Source organism: Lagenorhynchus albirostris, chromosome 20, assembly GCF_949774975.1.
Source record: "Lagenorhynchus albirostris chromosome 20, mLagAlb1.1, whole genome shotgun sequence".
Taxonomy (NCBI): Eukaryota; Metazoa; Chordata; class Mammalia; order Artiodactyla; family Delphinidae; genus Lagenorhynchus; species Lagenorhynchus albirostris.
The window spans coordinates 38979227-39006228 of record NC_083114.1 but is presented as its reverse complement, the minus strand read 5'-3'; the positions used below and the strand labels follow the sequence as shown (position 1 = coordinate 39006228).

The following is a 27002-nucleotide window of genomic DNA, read 5'->3' as shown; positions in this document are numbered from 1 at the left end:
AATGTGTATTCAAAATATATAAGGAGCCCCTAAATCTCAATAGTAAGAAGATAAACAACTCAAAAGGGAAAATGATTTGAATACACATTTCACCAGAGAAGTCTTTTGAATGGCTGAAAAGCACATGAAAAGATGCTCAACAGCATTAGTAATTAGGGAAGTGCAAATTGAAACCACAATGAGATACCACCCCATTAGACTGACTGAAATAAAAAAGGCAACAACAAGGAACGGTAAGATGGGGACAGACTGGAAACCTCATACATTGCTGGTGGGAATGTAAAATGGTGCAGCTACTCTGGAAAACAATTTAAAAGTTTTAAATAAACTTAACCATAGGACTTCCCTGGTGGCGCATTGGTTAAGAATCCGCCTGCCAATGCAGGGGATACGGGTTCGAGCCCTGGTCCGGGAAGATCCCACATGCCGCGGAGCAACTAAGCTCTTGTGCCACAACTACTGAGCCTGCGCTCTAGAGCCCGCGAGCCACAACTACTGAGCCCATGTGCCACAACTACTGAAGCTCACATACGTAGAGCCCATGCCCCACAACAAGAGAAGCCACTGCAATGAGAAACCCGCGCGCCACAATGAAGAGTAGCCCCCGCTCTCCACAACTAGAGAAAGCCCGTGCGCAGCAACGAAGACCCAACGCAGCCATAAATAAATAAATAAATTTATTTAAAAAAAAAAAAACAAAAAACACTTAACCATATGATACAACCCAGAAAATATCCACCTTAGAATTTATCCAAGAGAAATGAGAACATATTTCAACCCAAAGACTTGTATGAGAATGATCATAGCAGCATTATTCATAATAGTAAAAAAAATTGTAACAAGTCCAAATGTCTGTCCGTTAGGAATGAATAAACAAAATATAGAATTCCATACACTGGAATACTATTCAACAATAAAAAAGAATGAACTGCTGGTACATGCTATAACATAGGTGAACTTAAAAACATGCAGAGGGCTTCCCTGGTGGCTCAGTGGTTGAGAGTCCGCCTGCCGATGCAGGGGACACGGGTTCGTGCCCCGGTCCGGGAAGATCCCACATGCCACGGAGCGGCTGGGTCCGTGAGCCATGGCCGCTGAGCCTGCGCTCCGCAACGGGAGAGGCCACGGCAGTGAGAGGCCCGCATACCGCAAAAGACAAAACAAAACAAAACAAAAACATGCAGAATAAAAAAAGATGCAAAAGATGACATATTTTATGATTCCATTTTTTTTTAATGCCCAGAAGGGAAAATCTACAGAGACAGAAAGCAGATAAGTGGTTGCTTGAGGTTGGGGATCAGCACAGGGATTGATTATAAATGGGCATAAAGGATATTTTTGGGGTGATGGAAATTCATCAAAACTGAATCGTAGTGATGGTTACACAGCTTTATAAATTTACTAAAAATTATTGAAGCGTATAATTAAAACCAGTGAATTTTACGATATTTGCATTATGCCATAATAAAGCTGCTAAAAATGCTGTATACAGATGAAATCCCATGATGGTGAAAACTTAGGAATTATTACAACTTTTTTTTTTTTAAACAAGAAATGTATCATATCCCTTGAAATAAATGGGCCATAAGTTGAATCTTCAAACTTTTTTCTTCAGGTATTTTAATCGTTATTTTTGTAATGTATTCAGTCTGTTGCTGTGTTGATGTCATTTGCATGTTATTTGCTGAATTTAGAGTAACATTCAGTTTATTAAATTTCTTTCTTCCTCCCCTCCCCTCCTCTTCCCTCCCCTCCTGAGATACAAAGTGAAAAAACCATGGAAACCTGCTGGGAATTTACAGTCAAAAAGTTTTTCCTGATCTATTTAGTAAAAATGACATTCATTGGTTGAGGAATTTCTAGGCATCGTGTTGCTTACTGACTATACTGGGTTGAACTAAACAGACAAGGCCCCTTTCCTCTCAGAGTTTACACTCTGATGTAATGGACACATCATCCTAGAGGAAGGAGTAAAGAAGGGGCACACTCTCTCTCATTAAGGATCCTCCTGATACCACACACATCACTTTTTCTTACATTCCATTGGCCAGAACGTAATGAGAAATAAAGTCTTCTTTCCACACAGCCATGTGCTAGCTAAACATTGGGAATTCTGTTACTCTAGATGAGTAGAGAGGATATGAGGGGATACTAGTATTCTACGCCAAAATACATATATTAACTTTTGTATTTCTTCCATAATGCTTGAATAACAGGTCAGACCTTTTAATTTCCATTTTTGGAGTTGGTAGCTATACTTTAATCAGCAGGGGTCACTGTTGCGAAAGTATTTCTTTTCCTGTTTCCTTTGTTCAACCCATCTGCATTTCCCACCCAGATCCTGTATTTAAAGCCTCTTGAATTGGTTTCCTGTGTCTTTTTTGTGTGCTAAGCATTTACATTTACTATGTTAGTAAACTAATACCCAGAATGTGCCAAAGATTTAAAAACTGATCAGAAAGGCTAAAATAATAGCCAAAAAAAAATGCTTCTTACTCTTCAGGAACTCTATGTTGTAATTACAGTTTGCAACAAGTGGTTTCACAGTTATATTTCTCAGCTAGGTTATTTATAGAAAAACAATTACAGTTTTATACAAAACAACAATAAATGCTAATGTATGACAAAACAAATCACTTAGTTTTTTAAAAACCTGAATATTTAAGAATGTCCTATCCCTGTAAGACAGGGGGGCTGTTTCAGTGTCTGTTTTTGTTTGTTTAGGGGATGATGTCCTACCTTGAAAGAAATAATCGAGAGAGAACAATGTAGTTGTTCTCATGTTCCCCCCCACAATATCCTTGTAATTTTTTGTGGCTAGATTATTAAAATATATAATAATCTATCCACACATTAATATGAAACCAGATAACCTAAGAATGTCAAATGTTTGAACAGTGACTTTCTCTACGATTATATCTAAAACCTTCACAAATTTGTTATAATTCATTATATCCTTGATATAATTGGATTTGACACCCTTTATATTTTGTATGAGAAACCTAGAGTTTGGATTCAGCTGAAATAGTAAGATATCTAAAACATGTATTCTATTGCTTCTGTGAAACATTTATTTTACAAACAATACCATGGGGACTTCCTTGGTGGCACAGTGGTTAAGAATCCTCCTGCCAGTGCAGGGGACACAGGTTCAACCCCTGGTCCAGGAAGATCCCACATGCCCTGGAGCAACTAAGCCTGTGTGCCACAAGTACTGAGCCCACGTGCTACAACTACTGAAGCCTGCACACCTAGAGCCCTTGCTCCGCAACAAGAGAAGACACCGCAGTGAGAAGGCCATGCACCGCAATGAAGGGTAGCCCCCACTCGTCACAACAAGAGAAAAGCCCATGCGCAGCAACAAAGACCCAATGTAGCCAAAAAATTAAACAAACAAACAAAAAAACTCAATACCATGAACTGGAGCAGAAACCATTTGGGTTTCCTAGAAAACATCTAAAATTAATGTGTGTCTACCTCTAGGATTATTTTCTAAGCTCCATTGCTATGTTACTTCAAATAATAAAATATTCTGATTATGTGTTATAACTGTAATTTCTTAAGTCCTGAGATTCTCAATCTATTTTATCTGTTCCATTGGTTCTCAAACTTTAGGAAGCATCAGTATCACCTGGAGGGCTTGTTAAACTACAAATTGCCCCTCTTTCCCTCCACCACCCCTGGCATCCTGTTTCTGATGCTATAGGTCTGGAGTACAGCCCAAGAATTTGCACTTCTAACAAGGTTCTGTTTGATGCTGATGCTGTTAGTCAGGTGACCATGGTTTGTGAACCACTGATCTTTTTCTTGCAGACTTGGAGTAGGATACATATGTGCAGAAGGAATTGGAGGGAAATATAAGTCTGGACAGATATCCTATACACATGATGTTTCCCAGATACTCCCAGGACACTGTCTATTCCTTTTTTTCTTTTCTCTTTTCATATACCTCGTGTTCTTACAGAGACAACATTTGGTCTATTTAGAGTGACTTAGGGGAAAAAATTGCTGCTGGGTGTGACTTTTTTTTTTTAATAAATAAATAAATAAATTTATTTATTTTTGGCTGAGATGGGTCTTTGTTGCTGTGCGTGGGCTTTCTCTAGTTGTGGTGAGTGGGGGCTACTCTTCGTTGCGGTGCACGGGCTTCTCATTGCAGTGGCTTCTCGTTGCGGAACAGGGGCTGTAGGCGTGCGGGCTTCAGTAGTTGTGGCACGTGGGCTCAGTAGTTGATGGCGCATGGGCTTATTTGCTCCGCGGCATGTGGGATCTTCCCGGACCAGGGCTCGAACCCGTGTCTCCTGCATTGGCAGGCGGATTCTTAACCACTGCGCCACCAGGGAAGCCCCTGGATGTGATTTTTGTTCCTTTTTGTATCTAGAATTGCACAAATCATGTGAACAACACATAACAGGTTTATATTTTTTATCAATTTAATTACCCTGTATATTCAAGTGAGCAAAGTGCCTTGGTGGGTGAGGTACGTAGCATTCAATTAAATACTTTGAATATACAAGATAAAGAGCTTAGTATTTCGAGTATAAAAATGATTATCTTTTATATTTTGTGGATTTGAGTTGGGCATAGTCTAGTATATTGGGTGCTTAGCTTAGTGATATTGTTTTATACTTACTAACTTGATTTTTCCCCAAGATCTCAAGCTTAAGATATATGTTGTGTGCTAAGAAGTCCCCCAGGCAGGTCTCAATTTTGGATACATTAGCTGTCTTTGCTAATGTTATTTATGTCATCATAAATAACATAATGTTATAATGTTATCAACAAATAACATTGTTATTTATGTCATCAACCCTAGAGTATTCAGGGTATACTTTATAACTACTTCATGCCTTCTTTCCTATAAGTGTACCTGGAGAAGAATGATCTTAATGGTGTAGAGTCTTAGAAACCGTGGAATTTGAGAACTTGTTTAGGAGGAAATGTGATGGCTTCATTTTGAAAGTCTGCCTTATAGAAAAGGGATATGATTTTTTCTTAATACCTTCCATTAATGGGTAGAGAATTTAGGGAAGCAGATTATTCTTTGATGTCAGGCAATTTCCAAAAACATGTAATTGTCAGGCAGCATTACTTTTATTTTAACATAGTGTGTTTGTTGCACTGAAACTTGGTAGATGATCCAACTTTCCATCAGCAAGTCCTGTAGCTTCTTTAAAAATCCTTTTGTCTACTTTTTTTATTTTCCACTTCCACCACCCCTGTAATCTTACCTGCATCATCTTTTACTTGAACTATAATTTTAATATATTTCTAGCTTATCTCCTTGATGCCAGTCCAAAATTAGTATTTGCTTATTTCTGTGTTTTTCATTGTAGAGCAGGGGCTCCTTAAGTACAGAGATAACATCTTACTGTTTTTGTATTTCATTGCCTAGAAAAGTGCCTAACACAGGGTGTTCAGTAAATGTTCATTGTATGAAGTCAAGAGGCATCTATGTAATACCTAATAGCAGGGACTGAACATATTCCTCTCAGCTTCAGTGACATGTGTATTGTTTTTAGTTGCTTTTTATTGGATATATAGATATTTGGTTTTTTTATGTAGCTTACTAGACAAGCTTATAGTGACGGCTCTGTTAAAAGTACCCATTATGAGTTATTTCATTAATTTGTTAAATGATCCTGCATTCATCCAGAATGCATGTGGTGGTGGTTATGAGGCATTATTACTCTTCTACATGATATATAAAACTTGAAAGAGAACATTTCCTATCCTAGGTTTCTGAACATCTCTGTGAACAAATAAATGTGAGTTAGATTTGGAGAATAACCTTACCTTAATGGCATTTTTAAATGGTCACTCTGTACTGATATGCAAATAAACCTTTTGTAACTCAGTTTCCTTATATGTACAATGAAGATTAAGGGTAGTATGAAGATTCAGTACACTAATACATAAAATACACTTAAAATAGCACCTGGCACATAATGTCATCCTTCTGACTGCTATTAGTTCATTTTTTTCTAAAGACAGGGAACAAATTAAATGTCTCAGACATTTTTTAGCCTAAAGAGTTTCTGAAAATGTGACTTTGGCTTATAACACCCACTGTACTTATTCACCTCTCTCCTAAGAGGATTACCTCTAAACTGTTGAGTTGAACGTAATAAAATGTTAAGTGACACTTGACACAATGATTTTGTTTTTGCAGATGTTCTCAAATAGTGATGAAGCTGTAATTAATAAAAAACTTCCCAAAGAACTCCTATTACGGTAAGTCTAACTTTATGCTGTTTTTTTTGGGGGTGTGTGTGTGTATCATATTTGCCTGTTTAAAAAAATTAAAAAAAAAAATTTTAGACTTGTTGCTAATTTTCATATATGTATAGGATCTGGATTATGTAGATTTTAAAATTTATTGATTCTTTTGTTAAACAATCTTATTCTAGGGGTTATATAGCCTTTTAAAAATTAAAAAGACAAGTTATTTGACACTTTGCTCTGTTAGACTTATGATTTTACCATCCTTATTTTTAATGTGTAGAAACTACATTTGGGATCACTTGTAACATAAAACACACAGCTCCCAATTTATATACCTCTGACTTAGGAATCACCTGGGAAGAAACAGGCATCCAGGGAAGTTATTTTCAGTGCCCATTATTTGGGCACATAATCATACCATTCTTTGTTCGCTTTTGTAGAATATCATGACTGAGAAAGGCGCATTCTCTTTGCAAATGTTAGAAGTTAACAAGATACTGTGCTCGGGACATTTTTTTCTTGCTCATAGCTGCTACTGCAGTCTAGCCCATAACCAGCCCAGTCCCTGCTTCAGGGTGAAAAATTCTGCCCTAGTGCTGGTAAAGAGTATTCCTGGCATTCCTAAGTCTTTGCATGCTGAGTCCTCCACTAGATTGCAAGATCCATGGAAGCAGGGACAAAATCCTATAAATCTTTACGTTGGACTTACACTTTGAAGATGCTAAGAAAAAGGAACTGAATTGAACTTGGAATGAATGTTTTCTGTGAAAGCAAAACATACATATGTGCTGGTTGACTATAGTGTAAAGAACCTCCTAGACTACCCAGAACCATTGGAAAAATGTATCCTGAATATCTTGGGTATCCCTCAAATTTCAGCGAAATTTTAGCCATCTTAAAGAAAAATATTTTTAAAACAGGTTATGTTCTTCACTGTTACCATAAACTGAGTACACTAAGACTAAGACACACTTATTTTCAATATTAAGCATTATTTTGTACCGCAGTAGTTTACCTTGAGACTCAGAAAGATATATGGAAGTTATTTGACTCTTTGGTAACTGGCTGCATCCTGTTGTGGTTATATTTTTATATTTTATTAGAGTTTTTCTGTTTTTGCCATGAAACTCAAATTCCTTACTGTGGCCTACAAGACCTCTCATGATATGGCAGGGGAATAACATGATCTGGTGTATATTTTTAAAGAATTAGTCTGGGTACTATGTTCCAACCAGATTGGGGGATTGGAATGGAAAGCAACAAGAAAACTTTTAAAGAAATCCAGGCAAGAGATGAGGGTAACACAGATAACATTTTCTGTGATTTTTTACACTGCATTGCCTGCCCTGGCCCTTTCTAGCTTTAGTCACTGTTTCTTTCTCTTTTCCCCTCCCTTCCCCTCCTTCCTTCCTTTTTGAGATATAAATTGACATATAATCTGTTAGTTTCAGGTATACAACGTAATGATTCAATATTTGTATATATTGCAAAATGGGGGTTTCCCTGGCAGTCCAGTGGTTAGGACTCCATGCTTCTACTGCAGGGGCACGGGTTTGATCCCTGGTCGGGCAACTAAGATCCTGTATGCCATGTGGTGCAGCCAAAAAAAAAGAAAAAAAAAGATATATTGCAAAATGATCACAACAATAAATCTAGTTAATATCCATCACCACGGGACTTCCCTGGCAGTCCAGTGGTTAAGACTTCGCCTTCCAATGCAGGGGGTGTGGGTTCGATCCCTGTCGGGGAGCTAAGATCCCACATGCCTCGTGGCCAAAAAAACCAAAACATAAAACAGAAGCAACATTATAATAAATTCAATAATGACTTTAAAATTGGTCCACATCAAAAAAAGAAATCTAAAAAAAAAAGAAAGGGACTTCCCTGGTGGCACAGTGATTAAGAATCCACCTGCCGGGCTTCCCCGGTGGCGCAGAGGTTGAGAGTCCGCCTGCCGATGCAGGGGACAAGGGTTCGTGCCCCGGTCCAGGAAGATCCCACATGCCGTGGAGCGGCTGGGCCCATGAGCCATGGCCGTTGAGCCTGCGCGTCTGGACCCTGTGCTCCACAGGGGGAGAGGCCACAACAGGGAGAGGCCCGCGTACCGCAAAAAAAAAAAAAAAAAAAAAAAAAAAAGAATCCACCTGCCAATGCAGGGGACACGGGTTCAAGCCCTGGCCCAGGAAGATCCCACATGCAGTGGAGTAGCTAACCCCGTGCGCCACAACTATGGAGCCTGCACTCTAGAGCCCATGAGCCACAGCTACTGAGCCTGCATGCCACAACTACTGAAGCCCATGCACCTAAAGCCCATGCTCCGCAATAAGAGAAGCCACCGCAATGAGAAGCCTGTGCGCCGCGATGAAGAGTCGCCCCCGCTCACTGCAACTAGAGAAAGCCTGCGCACAGCAATGAAGGCCCAATGCAGCCAAAAAAATAAATAAATAAACAAAAATTTATGAAAAGAAAAGAAAAATATCTATCACCACACATAGTTATAAAATTTTTTTTCTTGTGATGGGAACTTTTAAGATCTACTCTCTTAGCAACTTTCCAAACATATGTTACAGTATTAACTATAGTCACAAAGCTGTATATTACATCCTGAGGACTTATTTATAAATAACTGGAAGTTATGTGTAACTTTGGCCACCTTTACCTATTTCACCCACCCCCCACCTCTGGAAACCACCAGTATGTTCTCTGTATCTATGAGTTCCATTTTTTGTTTTTTTGTTGTTTTTAAGATCCCACATAAAATGGGATCATACAGTATGTGTCTTTCTCTCTCTGACTTACTTCATGTAGCATAATGCCTTCAAGGTTCATTCATGTTGTGGCATATGGCAAGATTTCTTTCTTTTTTAGAGCTGAATAATATTCCATTGTGTGTATGTATACGTATATATATACACACATATACATTCACACACATATCTCACATTTTTTTAATCCATTCATCCACCAGTGGACACTTAGGTTGCTTCCATGTCTTGACTATTATAAATAATGCTGCAACAAATATGGGGGATGCAGATATCTTCTCAAATTAGGCTTTTTGTTTCCTTCAGATAAATACCCAGAAGTAGAATTGCTGGATTATATGGTAGTTCTATCTTTACTTTTTTAAAGAACCTCATACTGTTTTCAGTAATGGCTATACCAATTTACATTCCCACCAACAGTGTATGAGGGTTCTCTTTTCTCCACATCCTCACCAACACTTGTTATTTCTTGTCTTTTTGATAATTGCCATTCTGACTGGAATGAGGTGATATGTCATTATGGTTTTGATTTAGTTGCTGTTTTGACTTTACTCTAGTACCTGTTGATGAGCTGTAAGGTCTATAGTTGCCAAAACAGGTGGTATCTTGGGGAAGATTGGATAAAGAGGAATTTCTGTATCAACCAGTTTTTGTTACCACAAACAACTCCTAAATCTCAGTGGCTTTTTCTTACCATTACATGAAGCTATGGGTTAGCTGAGGCTCTCTTTCAGGCAATGGGTCAACTTTTTGTTTAAACCATTTAAGCCAAATAGGAAAGAGGCTTTTGTGGTATCTTTGAAATTACACTAAACAGATAACAATAGTGTAACTATTAATAAATTCTATCCAGGGCATTTGTAATTTTTTGAAATTCGTTGAATGTAATATTTCCTTAAGAACTTTGAATACCTTGATAAATATCTTGTGGGGAGATATGTGTTGTTAGACCTGTGTTATCTTGTGGGGAGATATGTGTTGTTACAAGACTATGTGTTGTTACTCATTTTTGTCCACTAATTTTAGCATTCATTGCTGTTACCTGAAACAGTTACCACTGTTATGTTTGCCAAAGTTTTATATTTCTATAATTCTTCCTGCATATAAATTCTATTTCTATTATTCTAATTAATAATAATTAGACTTCTACTGTAAGGAAGAGACTTCAATTACATTTACTTATTTATTCAGTTATTTATAACAGTATAAACTTATGGATATTTGTTTTATTTTATGAATTATATTGTTACTATCATGACTTATTGTTCAGCCTTTTTATGTCTTCTGAATTTGTGTGTGTGTGTGTGTGTGTGTGTGTGTGTTTGGAATTTCATACCATGTCTGTGTATTAGCTATTTTATTTTATTTTTTTTAATATTGTAACAAATTCAATAAAGACTTTTTAAAACTATGTATTTATTTGGTTGCACCGGGTCTTAGTTGTGGCTCATGGGCTCCTTAGTTGCAGCACGTGGGCTCCTTAGTTGCGGCTCACCGGCTCATTAGTTGTGGTATGCATGTGGGATCTAGTTCCTTGACCAGGGATTGAACCGGGGCCCCCCTGCATTGGGAGCATGGAGTCTTATTCACTGTGCCACCAGGGAAGTCCCTGTATTAGCTATTTTAAAAAATACAGATTAATAAGTAGCATAGAATATTTGGTTTGATTAGATTTTAAGTTACATGTTAACATTATTTGATCCACCATATATCAATCTACAAGCAGAAAAGTTGTGTTACTAGGGCTGTACTATTTTCTTGCAAACCCAGAGCCACAACCAAGTTACCAATGAATTAAGGAAGTGTTCTTATTTTTTCTTAACTGTAACTTACTTTACCTTACTAATTTTTCTCCTTCCTTTTTGAAACAAAGTTTATTAGTAATGCTCTAGCAAGCTGGAATCCACTGCTTGCATAATGTGAAATTCAGTTAGCAGGATTGACAGTACTTCCTTTGAGAGAAGAACCATATGCATTTATTTAGAAGTACCTCTTGAAAAATGAATGTCAGTGTTTATAAGATAGAGACTCTTATGTGTTTTCCAAGAGCTAATGTAAAGTGAAATTACATTACATTCATTAAAGTGAAATGCAAAGTGAATCTTTGTTTCTCGAAGATTCCTTCTGAGGATGATATTGATAACTGATAATAATGTGAGTGGTAAGACTGCTTGAGCCCACACATGCCCTTTTGGCTATAAAACAAAGTGCAGTTTCAGAATGAGGATTATCATTGCTTATAAGAATCTGAAACTTTTTTCATTAATTTTTCAACTCTTGGGGTGTTGGGTCATAATTGTCATGCAATATGTAATACGTACGTGTGAGTTGGTAGATGAACTTTCTGAACTTAGATGGAAAGAATGAATTGGCTGGGATTTTTTGTCTAAAAGAGATAATCATGCTGTGTTGGGGGTCCCCAAGACTACTCCTAGGTTTGGTGTTTTACTGGGAGGACTCAAGGCTATGAGCATATAGTCATACTCATGGGTATGATTTATTACAGGGAAAAGATACAGAGCAAAATTAGCAAAAGGAAAAGGCACATGGAGTGAAATAGAGAGGAAACCCGGTGTAGGCTTATGAGTCCTTTCCCAGTGGAGTCACACAGGATGTGCTTAATTCCTCCAGAAATAAATTATAACAAAAAAAGTAAAATGTTGTCTACCAGGGAAGCTTATCAGGGAATAGTGGGAACCCTCCCCAATCCAAATTCTCAAATGCCATCCAAGGGTCAGCACTGCAAGCAGGCCTTTCTAATAAGGATAGGCCTGCTATGTGAACTCTTTTCTGTACACATGCTATCTTATATTCTCTTCCAGGAAGCTTACAGCATTGATGCTATCTAGTAGATTTTCATTCAGTGTATTTGCCAGGAATTTAGGGCAGATAGGGGTTTGTGTGTTTTCTTACTTTTAAAGGCACATAATGATGAAGAACATGGACTCTGGAATCTGAACACCTGGATTCTGTCATTTACTAGCTGTAAATTGAGGATTTTAGTACCTACCTCTTAGAGTTATCCTAAGGATCAAAAGGGTTGATAAACGTAAAGTGCTTATTAGAAGAGTGCCTGGCACATAGGAAGTGCAATGAAAATGTTATGTATATTACTATTGATTTCTATTTTTTACTCATAGACCATAAAATGATGTGATTAGATGCTAAGACTACCAAAAGTGATCATCTGTCAACTTTAAGGTGCATTGGCAGATGTTCCTGAATGAAAGAACAGAAAACCAATATTGCTCTTACTGAGCATTTAGTTTTCTAGCCTTCTCAATTGTCCAGAACAAATCAAAGAAACAGGAAGCAAGCTGGAAGAACAAATGTGCATTTTACTCAGCGGATGCATGCCAGCCATTTCTCAGGCCCTATGTACTCCTTTTCTTTTTCTTTAGACACAGTTATTACAAATTTGATTATGAATAGCAGTACGTAAAAATGGGATCAGAAGAGTTATGTTAATAGAGGGTCCACTGAGTTTTAAGAAGTAGCAATCTGATAGTAAGGGAGAATATATAAAAACTAATTTTAAAAACAAAAGCAGGGGATTTCCCTGGTGGTCCAGTGGTTAAGACTGCACGCTTCCAGTGCAGGGGGCACCTGGTCGGGGATCTAAGATCCTGCGTGCCCTGTGGTGCTGCTAACAAAAAAAAGAGAAAGGAGAAAAAGAAAAAAAACAAACCAACAAACAAGTAGGATTGAGAACAGAGCAGTGGATCCCAGGTGGGAAGGGGTGGTGGGGAAGGCGAAAGGTGTAAAGGGAGTCAGCTGTATGGTGGATGGATGGAAAATAAATTTTTGGTGGTGAGCTTGTTATAGGGTATACAGAAGTAGAAATATAATGTTGTACACATGAAGCTTATACAGTGTTATAAATCAGTGTTATTTCAATTAAAAATAAATAGTAACATTCAAAACCAATACAGTACAGGGTTGCTTATTTAATGAGGAGACGTTTTAGTCGCTTCTTTACCCATGGAGGATTTCACTGTATAGGATGACAAGTGATTTTCTTTATGAAAGCTATGCAATACCAAGAAATAATTAAATTATATTCCCTTAAACCTTTTGGGGAGGAAGTGGCTCAAGTGATAAATTTAATTAAATACCAAGAAAAATAAGTCAGTACATCTTGTTCTTTACTGATTTTTAACACAGTAGTTACATATATGACTATAAACGTATATTTAGGCTGGTTTTTTCCTATACCATGTATGCATGATGCATTTTCATTTGAGTTTGCTACTGCAATTAATCGATATGTTTTCTTGGTGAGAGAATTTTGCATTAGCAGAATGGCACAGTTTAAAAATTACTACAGACCTCATTCTTGTACTTTGTATTCCTTCAACTTTCTTTCTTTTAAAGAATTTGTATTTGTAGAGCGGTTTTAGGTTTACAATAAAATGAGAAGAAGGTGCTGAGATTTCTCACGTACCCCCAGCCTCACACATGCATAAACCCCCCACCCCCAGTATCAACATAACCCACCAGAATGGCACTTTTTTTTTTTGCCGAGGATGAACCTACGTTAACACGTCATAATTATCTAAAGTCCATAGTTTACCTTAGGGTTCACTCCTGGTGTTGTAGATTCCATGGGTTTGTACAAATGTGTAATAATATATCCATCATTACAATATCATACGTAGTATTTTTACTGCCCTAAAAATCCTTCACGCTCTGCCTATTCATCTCTCTCCCTTTTGATCTCCATAGTTTTGCTTTTTCCAAAATGTTACATACTTGGAATTTCTTTCAACCTTACTATAGGAGCAAACATGCAGTGTACCAGGCATTATGTTAGATATAGAAATAAACAGGAGTCGTTGTCCTCAGAAGCTCAGCGAGTAGTAGAAAACACCAACAAGAAAATAATCAATATAGAGCTATAATGGAGGTTTGCCTAGACCATTACAGCAAGCTCACATGTAGGACTTTACAACCAACCTTGGAGAGTTCAGAAGATGCTTTCAAGGAAATGAGACATGAGTTGAGTCGTAAAGGGGTAAGTAGTGATTAACTGGACAGAGAAGAAGAGTGAGGGAGAAGAACATTTCAGATGGGAGATTATTGTTTCCCCTTTGTGGACAGAGGCAAAGGGTCTTTGATTCAGCTATACTACAAGATTTGAGGCTCAATCTCTTTTGCATAATACACAGTATTGTAGTTTAGGATTTTTTCTCCTAAGGTTTGCCTGGCAAGCAAACTGTCATTTGTGATACTGTTTATATTGGAGAATTTACAAACTTCGCACATACAGTCCATTAGTAAATTGGATGCTGCCTGTGTATAGAACTTCATCTCCTCCCTGGTTTGCGTGTTTCTTCATAATTGCCATTTGCTTTTTTTTTTTTGGCTGTGCCACACGGCATACAGGATCTTAGTTCCCCGACCAGGGATCGAACCTGTGCCCCTTTCAGTGGAAGCGTGGAGTCCTAACCACTGGGCCGCCAGGGAAGTCCCACAATTTGCTATTTTAATATTTCCAAGCCTTACACTTCATTGCCTGGAGGAGCAACAACAACAAAATATTCTGAGGAGTAAATTGGATGTTTTATTTTAGGTCTGTCAGGGAGAGACTTCAGCTCTTGTTTGGCTCCAGATTTTCTTAGCCAGTAGCAACTCCTGTGCTGCCTTGATAGCATGGTAGTGATGGACTATTAATAAGATTAGACACACTGCCTTTGTTTAGGTCGTGTATATATGTGGACACACAGAGCTGTTTGTGTTTTGAGACTAAGAGCCACCTGGCCATGCGAAGATACTATTTTTTTTCCAAGTCCTTTTTGTCTTCCTATCATTAAACATCCTAATACCGTGAACTCCCACCAGGCTCAGCTTGATATTGTGAAGCTAGTTTTTGTTTTTGGGGGGGTTTTTTTGGCTGCATTGGATCTTTACGATGGCTTCTCTTTGTTGTGGAGCACGGGCTATAGGTGCGCAGGCTTCAGTATTTGTTCTATCCCATTTTTTCCTTTATTTTTTAATATCAATATAGACTCATGGATTCCTACTTTATTCAGTGTGTTTTAATCCCATTTGGGTTATCCTTGTTTTCTGCTCAGAATGTTTCAGACTTAGCCAGTGGGAGCCTCTACAGTTATATTCTGTGTTCTTGGAATATGCCCCATCGTTGTTTGAATATATCCTCGTTTTTTTGTTTGTTTGTTTTTGTTTTGTTTTTTGCGGTATGCGGGCCTCTCACTGTTGTGGCCTCTCCCGTTGCAGAGCACAGGCTCCGGACATGCAGGCTCAGTGGCCACGGCTGACGGGCCCAGCCGCTCCACTATCCTCGTTTTTTGACACAAGATATTCTAGGACCTTCTTGTACTTTTCCTGACCCAGTCCTGGAATCAGACATTTTTGCAAGGAGCTCAGGGATGTTTTTTAGTGGAGAATGGTATTTAGAAGCTAAGATCTCTACCCTAGCTATGCTTATTGCTACTGGAGCATCATTGCTTGTAGATCTTCTCATCAGGTAGAGCTAAATACATGTTTGGGGGTGGGTGGTACGTAAACATATCTTTATGCAATTTTATGTCTGTCTGTATCTATATATAGGTGGATAGATAGATTAAAAATGACAATACTCTTACGTAACTAGTTTATACTAACACCCCCAATCCCACTCTAATACCATAGGGCTCATTTTAGCTCTCATCCTTTCCATATTTATAACTGTCTTCTCTAAGGGAGAAATATGACTCTGTCCACAATATGTTTACTTATTTACTCAATCTTAGAATGCACATGAAATAATTAACCCATAACGTTGTGAAAAAATCTAATTAGAGTTCATTCATTATTTATAGTTTTTTGGTGTGACTTTTGTTTGTTTTGGTCTTTTGCCTGGTGATATACAGAAAATACTGAGTTCAAAAGTTACATTGGAAAAAAAAAAGTGACATTGGTTCATTCTCTTTTTTTACATTATTCATTTAAAATATAGTTCAGGGCTTCCCTGGTGGCGCAGTGGTTGAGAGTCCGCCTGCCGATGCAGGGGACACGGGGTCGTGCCCCGGTCCGGGAAGATCCCACATGCCGCAGAGTGGTTGGGCCCGTGAGCCATGGCCGCTGAGCCTGCGCGTCCGGAGCCTGTGCTCCGCAAGGGGAGAGGCCACAACAGTGAGAGGCCCACGTACCAAAAATAAATAAATAAATAAAATAAAAATTAAAAAAAATATAGTTCATTTTATTCATCTCTGTTTGTATTCAGTTTGGGGTTTTCCTTTCCATCCTTATTCAATGGATTTATTTGTTTGTTTTTAGCAGATAGGTAACTTGGCAGTTACCAACCTACAAACTTTGTGTCCCCTGTGGTGGTTGGCCCCTGAAATGTAAGTTCAGTTCTTCTAACTTTAGCAGCTTGGAGTCTGCCCCACACACGTAGTATTCAGAGGTCACTCAGAGGTTTGGACAGGATTTGTGTTCCCCTCACCTCACTCTGGCTCTCTCCCTTCTCTCCTCACTTCCCATTGCCTGTGGTTGCTCCAAACTTTGTTCTCTGGTTCTCCTTCACAGATTTCTATCCAAGTTCTACGGGCCCCAAGTACAATCTGCCCTCAGGATAAAACCCATGAAAAAACATAACAAAACAACTGGAAAGTCGCTTGTTCTTCCCTTTTCCTCTTTAGTAGCTACCTGCATTTGTTCACTCTCCATTGCCTTCAGATGGTTGTTTTGTTTTTTTAAATTAATTAATTAATTTATTTATGGCTGCATTTGGTCTTCATTGCTATGCACGGGCTTTTCTCTAGTTGAGGCGAGCGGGGGCTACTCTTCGTCGTGGTGCGCGGGCTTCTCATTGTGGTGACTTCTCTTGCTGTGGAGCATGGGCTGTAGGCGCACGGGCTTCAGTAGTTGTAGCATGTGGGCTCAGTAGCCATGGCTCGTGGGCTCTAGAGCACAGGCTTAGTTGCTCCGCGGCATGTGGGATCTTCCTGGACGAGGGCTCGAATCCATGTCTCCTGCATTGGCAGGCAGATGCTTAACCACTGCGCCACCAGGGAAGCCCCAGATGGTTGTTTTTATATTTTGTTCAGAGTTTGAATTAGAACAGTGAAAATTTACTCAGCCGTGACCAGAAATAGAACCGATTTTGTTTATTTCTGACTATATAAAACAGACATGGTTTCAGAAGTCAGATCTGTATAACAGGAGATATGTTCCTCCACCCCCACCTTTCTACCCCATCCCCATCCTCCATTTTGAATCATTTAACAAGAGTTCTGACGGAAGAACAATTCTTTTTTTTAGTATTTATTTATTTTATTTTGGCTATGCTGGGTCTTAGTTGCGGCATGTGGGACCTTTAGTTGCGGCATGCAGACTCTTCAGTTGTAGCATGCATGTGGGATCTAGTTCCCTGACCAGGGATCAAACCCAGGCCCCCTGCACTGGGAGTGTGGAGTCTTACCCACACCACCAGGGAAGTACCTGAAGAATGATTCTTGACCTTCACTTCTCTTGAGTGTTAGATTTCAAACTGAGGCAGATGCCATCTTTGACATCCATTTTTTTGGTCAGTGGTTATGGATTAACTAAAAGATTGATCTTCACCTAGAGATGTGAATTTGTAAATTAATGATAAAACTTTGCTGCCATGCACTATTGTCATCTCTGTAGCCTGGTATATTTCAGTCTGTGATCAGGGGGTTAAAAACATGAAGGTGTACTTGTTCTGCAGTTTGCTTTAAAAATATCTGAATTGTTGACCTCAAAATTCACATCTTTTATAAATGTTTTTGAGAGTGATAAATTAGTAACCTTTATAATGTTAGTAAAAATCACCTGGAGAGTGGTTTTAAAAAAAAATTCTGCAGATATCTGGGCTCCACACTCAGAAATTCTGAATCCATAGGTTTGGGCTCGGAACCAGGAATTTATATTTCTATTAAACACTCTAGGTATTGGGTGGGCCAAAAAGTGCCTTTGGTTTTTTAAGTAAAAATAAAAGACACATTTTTCATTTTTACCAAGAACTTTATTGAACAGCGTATTCACCCTTTTGTTCCACTACCTTCTGCCATTTTTCAGGCAACTTCATAATTCCATCTTCCCAAAACTTTTTATCTTTTTGAGCAAAGAACTTTTCCGGTTGCCTTTTACAGTCTTCCATGGAATTGAAATTTTTTCCATTAAGAGAATTTTGTAAAGACGGAAATAAACGGAAATTCGAAGGTGCAATGTCTGGTGAATGCACCGGATGAATCAGAACTTCCCAGCCAAGCTGTAACAGTTTTTGCCTGGTCATCAAAGAAACATGCGGTCTTGCGTTATTCGGATAGAAGATTTTGCGTTTTCTTTTGACTAATTCTGGATGCTTTTTGTCGAGTGCTGCTTTCAATTGGTCTAACTGGGAGCAGTACTTGTTGGAATTTATCGTTTGGTTTTCTGGAAGGAGGTCATGATAGAGGACTCCCTTCCAATCCCACCATATGCACAACATCACCTTCTATGGATGAAGACCGGTCTTTGGTGTGGTTGGTGGTGGTTCATTTCACTTGCCCCATGATCTCCCCTGCTCCACATTGTTGTACAGTATCCACTTTTCATCACCCATCACAATTTGTTTAAAAAAATGGAACGTTTTCGGGGCTTCCCTGGTGGCACAGTGGTTGAGAGTCCACCTTCCGGTGCAGGGGACGCGGGTTCGTGCCCCGGTCCGGGAAGATCCCACATGCCGCGGAGCGGCTGGGCCCCCGTGAGCCATGGCCGCTGAGCCTGCGCGTCCGGAGCCTGTGCTCCGCAACGGGAGAGGCCACGACAGTGAGAGGCCCGAGTACCGCAAAAAAAAAAAAAGAAAGAAAAAGAAAAATGGAACGTTTTCATTATGTTTCAGTAGAGAATCGCATGTGGAAATATGGTCAGGAAGGGTTTTTTCGCTTAATTTATGTGGAACCCAAACATCAAAGCGATTCACATAACTGAGCTGGTGCAAATGATTTTCAGCACTTGATTTGGATATTTTGAGTATGTCGGCCATCTCCTGCGTGGTATAACATTGATTGTTCTGTTATTGTTTCGATTTGATCGCTGTCAACTTTAACTGGTCTACCTAACCATGGAGTATCGTCCAGCGAGAAATCTCCAGCACAAAACTTCGTAAGCACTTTTGACATGTTCGATCAGTCACAGCACCTTTCCATTCGCTGCACAAATCTTTCTTTGCGTTTCAGTTGCGTTTTTACCTTTCTTGAAATAATAAAGCATAATATGCCAAAAATGTTGGGTTTTTTCTGCCATCTTCAATATTAAAATGGCTACACAAAAATTCACCAATTTTGATGAGTTTTTTTTTTTTTTTTTTTTTTTTTTTTTTTTTTGGCGGTACACGGGCCTCTCACTGTTGTGGCCTCTCCCGTTGCAAAGCACAGGCTCCGGACGCGCAGGCTCAGCGGCCATGGCTCACGGGCCCAGCCGCTCCGCGGCATGTGGGATCCCGGACCGGGGCACGAACCCGTGTCCCCTGCATCGGCAGGCGGACTCTCAACCACTGCGCCACCAGGGAAGCCCGATAAGTCTTTTTTTAAACACACACTGATATGACAGCTGTCACATACAGTCTAACAAAATTCAAATGAAGTTAAAGACAACTAAGTGCTACTAGAGCCACCTTACGGAAAAAAATGAACAGACCTTTTGGCCCACTCAATACATTGGTGCAAGTGATCCATGAACCGCACTTTAGTAAAGAGTAAAGCAAAAGAATACGAACTAAACCTTGGGAAATGCCTTCATTTGAAAACAGAAGTATAGTAAGTGGCAGTTACAAGATGGTATCTGAGAAGCCAGAAGAGGAGGTTCTTAATAAGGGAATGGTCAATATGTTTGGAGGGATAAGGCTTATTGAAGACTGATAACGGCCTTTGGATAGCACAAGAAAACCATTAGTGTTCTTCAAGGTACAACTGCAATTGAGTAGTAAAGATACAAATTAGATTGTAAAGTGAGAAAAAAGGAGTGATGACAAAAAACCCTTTTCTCTTTGACTATCTCCACCCATATTGACCCCATTGTTTTTTTACTTTCAGCAGCACTTATATTTTCAGGTCACACATTATATTGGTTAATCATAAGCTGCCCTGTGTCTACATGTTTCTTTTTACAAAGGCTATATGCTTCTGGAAGGCAAATATATTGTTTTATATTATTGAATTTCCTCTCTGCCTAATAGAGTGCTGGATATAACTAAGAACTCTGTGAACACTTAATGACTTAACCTTTTTTCTTGTGTGACTGTGAATTAACAAGATTAACTTTTTTTGTTTGTTTTGCTATCCAAGAACATTGTGTGTTATTAATTATTTTTGTCTTGATTCATGTCCTTAATGATAGTTTCTTAATAAATTTCATTCTGTTTCTGTTATTGCTAGTTGTAGGGAAAGCTATCAATTTTTCATCTTTTAGCCACACCTTTAATATTAGTTCTAGTAATTTTTAGTTGTTTCTTAGATTTTCTATATATTTGTATCTCCTGCCAAAAAAAAAAACTCTTCCAATTATTTATAGTAATTTTTTTCATCATTGCTTTAGCCACAACCTCCAAAATAAATGTTGAATGAAGGTGATGCTATCAGTCATTCTTGTCTTGTTCCTAACCTTACCATAGTTTTCAAAATCCATTCCTTGTTAGACTCTAGGTGTTTCCCCAGTTATCTGCTATCATAGCACAGCTATAATGATCTTTCTTCTTTTGAGTATTTGAAACCATCCTTTATGATTTCATTAGGATAAAATCCTAGACGTGGATTATTAAGGTGAAGAGTATTTTCCTTGACAGTCTCAAATTTACAGAGAAGTTACATTATGGTACAAAAAACTTTTCTTCCTGAGCCGTTAGAATAAATTGCAAACCTGATACCCCATGAGTAGGTCCTTAATATTTTATTTGTATTTTCCAATCCAGCACCATATAAGTCTAGTTTCCTCCCTTTCCAGATTTGAATTCCCTTCTGTGACAAACCTGACTGTCTTTATCCTTAATGTATTTTGTTATTTACTCAGACTTCCTGATTGTAACCAATCTCCGACTGCGGCTGCTCCCTTTCACAAGGATTCCATCTTCACCCCACTGGGTTTACACAACTCATGCCAGACCACTCCCCTCCTCTTGCACGGACACCCTTCTACTCTGCTTGGGTTCCAAAACCCATGGTGGATTTCTGCTCCATGTGGTTGCCCTCTTCATATGGCCCAGGCACTGACACATTATGGTAGGTCACCCCAGTGTATGGATGCCCTCACTTATTTTGGGCTTCAACTCGTCATGTGAATCACCTACACGGACATCCTTCTCAGCCCCCTCAACCTGTGACACCCCACACCAGGCTTCCCCTTCACCCTGCTTGTCCAGTATCTCACTAGGTCACCCTCTTTGTGGATGCTGTCCTTCCTCATATAACTCAGCATTCTACTCCTATACTCAAATATATTCACACAAAAACTTATACGTGAAAGTTCATAGCAGCATTATTCATAGTAACCAAAAAGTGGGAACAATCCAAATGTCCATCAACTGAAGAATGGATAAAGTATGATATATCTATATAATGGAATATTATTCAGCCATAAAAAGGAATGAAGTACAGATGTGTGCTACAACATAAATGTATGATTAAAAACACAGTAAGTGAAAGAAGCCAGACACAAAGGCCACATACTGTATTAGCCTATTTATATTAAATGTCCAGAATAGATAAATCCATGGAGATAGGGGTTGTCAGGGGCTGCAGCAAAGGGGCAATGGGGAGTGACTGCTAATGTGTACAAGGTTTCTTTTAGGGGCGATGAGAATGTTCTGAAATTAGATGGTGGTGATGATTGCACACCATTGTGGACATACTAAAACTCACTGGATTGTGTGCTTTAAAATGGTAAATTTTATGGTTTGTGAATTTCCTCATGTGTATATAACTTGTATATAAACTTATTTTAATTTATAGTAAGTAATATAATTTATAATAAATGTGTAATAATAAATATAGTTGTGGTAAAATATACAATTACATAATAAATTTTTACTTATATAAAATTTGAAACAAAAAATTCTGCCCTTTATTGGGAGAAAGTGATGGCCTGAACCTCATGATAGTAATAGGCTAGAGAGAAAATAGACTCAATCAAGAGATTTTTAAGAGTTAACGTTTGGCGACATATTTGCTGGTTGATTTGACGCATTGTCAGTGGGGGTATGTATTGGAAAGGAGTGAAAGATGATGCGCAAGTTTTTTTCCTTCTACTAAGTAGATAGTGGGAATACTCACTAAGATAAAGAAAGTAGGCGGAGAAACAGGACTAATGGGAGGAAAACAATGAAAATAGTTCAGTTTTGATAATTGAAAATATCAAAGTAGAGCTGTCAAAAGGCAGATGTATATACAAGTCTAAAGCTTATCAGCATGATTTAGAAGTCATCAACATATATATAGTAACTAAAGCCATGAGACACTGTATTATATTTAGCTCTTTTGGATTTACCAGTACCCGTGGGAAATAAGGAAACCAGAAGGAAACACAAGGCCTCTCAGACACTGAAATAAAGAGCTTTGGGGCCAAAACATCATATATAGCCTAGTGGTTGTCCTGTAGATGGGCAGCCTTTGGGTCAGGTGTCCAACCAGGTTCAGCCAGATACCAGCTTGGCATCATCACCTGGTAGTTGATGTGGAACTCTTTAGAAAAGAGTTGTACATGGTAGATGTTGAGGTTTGGCCATACGTCCAGACAATTGTACTCTTACATATTCTCTCTTGGCTTAAATATTTTATATTAAGATGATTGATGTCTTATGAGTTAGCAGTATTTCATGTGTATCTTAATCTAATATATGTAAATCAATATGTCGGCTATAACTGAAACCTATTTGATTTTTATTTACTTTATTTAATTTGTCTCCAGAGCATCTGGGGTACCTTAGATCAGGAGCAAATATAATAAATACAAATAAATAATCAGAATCATGAGAAATGTAAAGAAAAGTAGAAAACCAAAGCCAGAAAGTAAACAGATGCACCCTTGTACGAGCCTACGTAGTTGCTATAGATGGGTCTCAAATTTAGCTTTAAACTTCTTGATAGCATAGAAATGTCATTCTTAACAGAAAAGAAGAAAAATACATATTATTCCATAAAAACAGAGTGCTTCCTAGCACTGGTTTCTAAGAGAAATTTCTCAAATGGGAGTTTACTTAGATTTGGTAGTTAAAATTCCATGGCTAAATCAGTCACAGATTTCATATGGTCACATCTTGTACATGGGATTACCAGATATGGATAGATTAGGTTTGCATAATTTCTGCTGAATATAACCTTGGTTAAAATAATAGTTAAGGACTTCCCTGGTGGCACAGTGGTTAAGAATCCGCCTGCCAATGCAGGGGACAGGGGTGCGAGCCCTGGCCCAGGAAGATCCCACGTGCTGTGGAGCAACTAAGCCTGTGTGCCACAACTACTGAGCCTGCGCTCTAGAGGCCACGAGCCACAACTGCTGAGCCCACGTGCCACAACTACTGAAGCCTGTGCTCCTAGAGCCCGTGCTCCGCAACAAGAGAAGCCACCAAGATGAGAAGCCCGCGCACCGCAACGAAGGGTAGCCCTGCCTCGCCGCAACTAGAGAGAGCCTGCACCCAGCAACGAAGACCCAACACAGCCAAAAATAAAATGAAATAAATAAATTAAAATTTAAAAAAATAATAATAGTTAACTGTAAGTAACTGGGTAACAAGACCAATTGTCTGATGTGTCTCCTCTTCGTATTTTCTTATTTGAAATAAGGTCATTTCAAAAATGAGTAGGAGACGTAGTTTTCTCTCCTTTATGGCCAGGGTTGTGCATCTGGTTTATTTAAGAGTGATTTTGCATTGATGTTCAAGTTTAAAAGGAATGGGGGACCAAAGCACAGTAGGAGGTTGAAGATTATCTGTTGTAGCAGATTATGTGTACCAGCTTTGATTCAGTTAGTAATATGGAAGATGTCATCTTTGTGTTCACATTAATAACTAAGCAAGTACAGAGAGCTTTTATAACTTAATATATAACAACTCATTCTTGTCTAAAGAGTCAAACTGAAATAAGTCCATTATAGCTACAGGTAGCATACGTTGCTTTTGGCAGAATTCTTCACAAGATCATGGTTAATTACAATAATGTCATAATTATACCTGAAGTCCTCTTATCAGTTGTCTTAAATGGCATCATGCTCTTACTCAACCTGTGTTTTTCACTCATCCATATGTCAGGAGCATTTTCAAGAATGCCAATGATGAGAAACACATTTTCCCTTTCCTAGAATGTAAATTATATTCCACAGGATTCTTTTTTTTCTTTTTTTTCCATGTGGCATATCTGCATTTTTGCTTCTTTGGAGGCAGAGACTTTACTCATGTTCCATTTCCCTCCCATAGTAGTAGACCACCCATTTTTAGTTGAGTGTCCAGCCACTACAACAAAGATGATACATCCCAGTAAAACAGGAGCGTAGCAAACCTACATCTGTAGTCTGCTAATAAAGACACTAGCATATCGTTGTTGTTTTTTTTTTTGCGGTACGCGGGCCTTTCTCTGTTGTGGCCTCCCCCATTGCGGAGCACAGGCTCCGGACGCGCAGGCTCAGCGGTCATGGCTCATGGGCCCAACCGCTCCGCGGCATGTGGGATCTTCCCAGACCGGGGTACAAACCCGTGTCCCCTGCATAAGCCGGCGGACTCTCAACCACTGCGCCACCAGGGAAGCCCTAGCGTATAGTTTTAATGAACAAGTCCTGCAAACCGATGGTCTCATGAGGAATAGGTTTGCAACTTTGAAAATATAGTATAGTTTCTGTCAGACAGTAGACAAGTATCAGAATTCTACATTCGGAGCAGGCTTTAACACTCATGTGGCCAAAGATCTGCATCTAGTGCCTTAAAAATTTTTTTTTAACAAATAAAATGTAAATCACTCATGAGCCCAGCACTTTTTAAAAAAAATGAAAAATCGTAAACAAATGGCTTCCTTGTTCCTGCTTTCTCAACACCCCCGCCCGCAAAAAGCCTATTTTCCCCACAAAGCTAACATATATCCTCTTATATTTAGATATATAATATGCACAATGCTTACATGCATGTGTTCATGTGTACCTATTGTATTTTTCAAAAATGAAAACATATAAAAACTGTTCTACAACTTGTTTTTGTTTCTGTCATTTAATAATCATTGACATTTTTTTAGGTCCGTTCATGTAGCTCTGTCTCATTCTTTTAAATGGCTGCAAAGTGCAAATTTTTTTTTATACCATAATATATTTAAGCATTTTTTAATTGATGTATGTTAAGGTCATTTTCGAACTTTTTGATATTTCAAATAATGCTGCCATAAACATTCTGATAACTATCTTTACTCATACTTTTGCTTCTACAGGATGTAGTGTCTGTGTTTTTTATTTTATTTATTTTTAAATTTTATTTTATTTTTGGCTGTGTTGGGTCTTTGTTGCTGTGCGCGGGCTTTCTCGAGTTGCGGCTAGCAGGGGCTACTATTCGTTGCAGTGCGCGGGCTTCTTATCGTGGTGGCTTCTCTATTGCGGAGCACGGACTCTAGGCACGTGGGCTTCAGTAGTTGTATCGTGCGGGTTCGGTAGTTGTGGCTCACGGGCTCTAGAGCGCAGGCTCAGTAGTTGTGGTGCACGGGCTTAGTTGCTCCGCAGCACGTGGGACCTTCCCAAACCAGGGCTCGAACCTGTGTCCCCTGCATTGGCAGGCGGATTCTTTCTTTCTTTCTTTACTTATTTACCTATTTATTTATTTATGGCTGTGTTGGATCTTCGGTTTCTGTGCGAGGGCTTTCTCTAGTTGCAGCGAGCGGGGGCCCACTCTTCATCGCGGTGCGTGGGCCTCTCACTGTCGCGGCCTCTCTTGTTGCGGAGCACAGGCTCCAGACGCGCAGGCTCAGTAGTTGTGGCTCACGGGCCCAGTTGCTCCGCGGCATATGGGATCTTCCCAGACCAGGACTCGAACCCATGTCGCCTGCATTGGCTGGCAGATTCTCAACCACTGTGCCACCAGGGAAGCCCTGGCAGGCGGATTCTTAACCTCTGCACCCCCAGCGAAGCCCTGTGTTTTTTATTTTAATGGGTACTATTGAACTACTCTCCAAAAGAGTCGTACCCATAGATATCCCCATGATATGAATGGAGTTACTTATTTTGTTATACCTTCTCCAGGATCATGCTATGCTTTTTAAATTTATTTAATAAACAGAACTATATTAAGAGGTATTGCTCAAGAAGGTTTGGGATTTTTGTCATAAGACTGTCAAGCCAAAGGAAGTTGGGAGTAAATCTTTTTTTGCAGAACCATACCATGGGTAACCATATCCCCAAATCTACTCTCGGTATTTACTTTAGCAGCCAGCTCCATGTTCTCCAAGAATCTAGTATTAAGGGTTTGGTTTTTTTTTTTTTCTTTCTTTCTTTCTTTATACAGCAATAGATTTATTTATAACCAGACCCCGTCTTCTTCCACATAATGTGTCAGAGACCTGGCCAAAGTCTTTTTGTGTGAGTGGGGAAGGTGAGGCCCACTTTGCCTCAAAGCTAGGCCGGTTTTTCAACAATCTATTGATAAGAGAAGGAGGAGGACTTTTATTGAAGCAGTCAAGCAGGATCCTTCAACAATAACAGACCTTTCATTCTGCGTCAGTTTTCTTATCTCTTTGATCATAACCATTCTGGTTATGGATAATAGGTGTCCTCAAGAAGGAATTATATAAAGGGTTAAAGTGTAAGGTACCAACCCTGAAGACGATGAAAAGCAGGAACGTTCTAAGTATAATGTTTTATTGTTCTGGCCTATCATATAGAAATGTCACTGTCGTTTCCCCTTGATTTATCCTACAAATACATACTTATAGTGATGGTTTTTATTTAAGTTAATGTTACCATATTTAGAAGAATAAATGGTCACTGTGAACCTCCTCCTCTCCATCCTCCATCCCCACCCACCCCCCCAATCACTGTAACTAAAAC

General features: G+C 39.0%; 1 protein-coding gene across 3 annotated transcripts in view; it reads left to right on the top strand.

Moving 5' to 3' along the window:
- The window catches only part of FBXL20 (F-box and leucine rich repeat protein 20), a 113792-nt gene that overhangs the window by 42033 nt on the left and 44757 nt on the right, over positions 1-27002 (top strand). For all 3 annotated transcript variants that reach the window (XM_060133767.1, XM_060133768.1, XM_060133766.1), the window contains exon 2: positions 6173-6234. In XM_060133767.1, coding sequence (XP_059989750.1) covers positions 6173-6234 — 62 coding nt within the window. The remainder of the gene's footprint in view (positions 1-6172; positions 6235-27002) is intronic.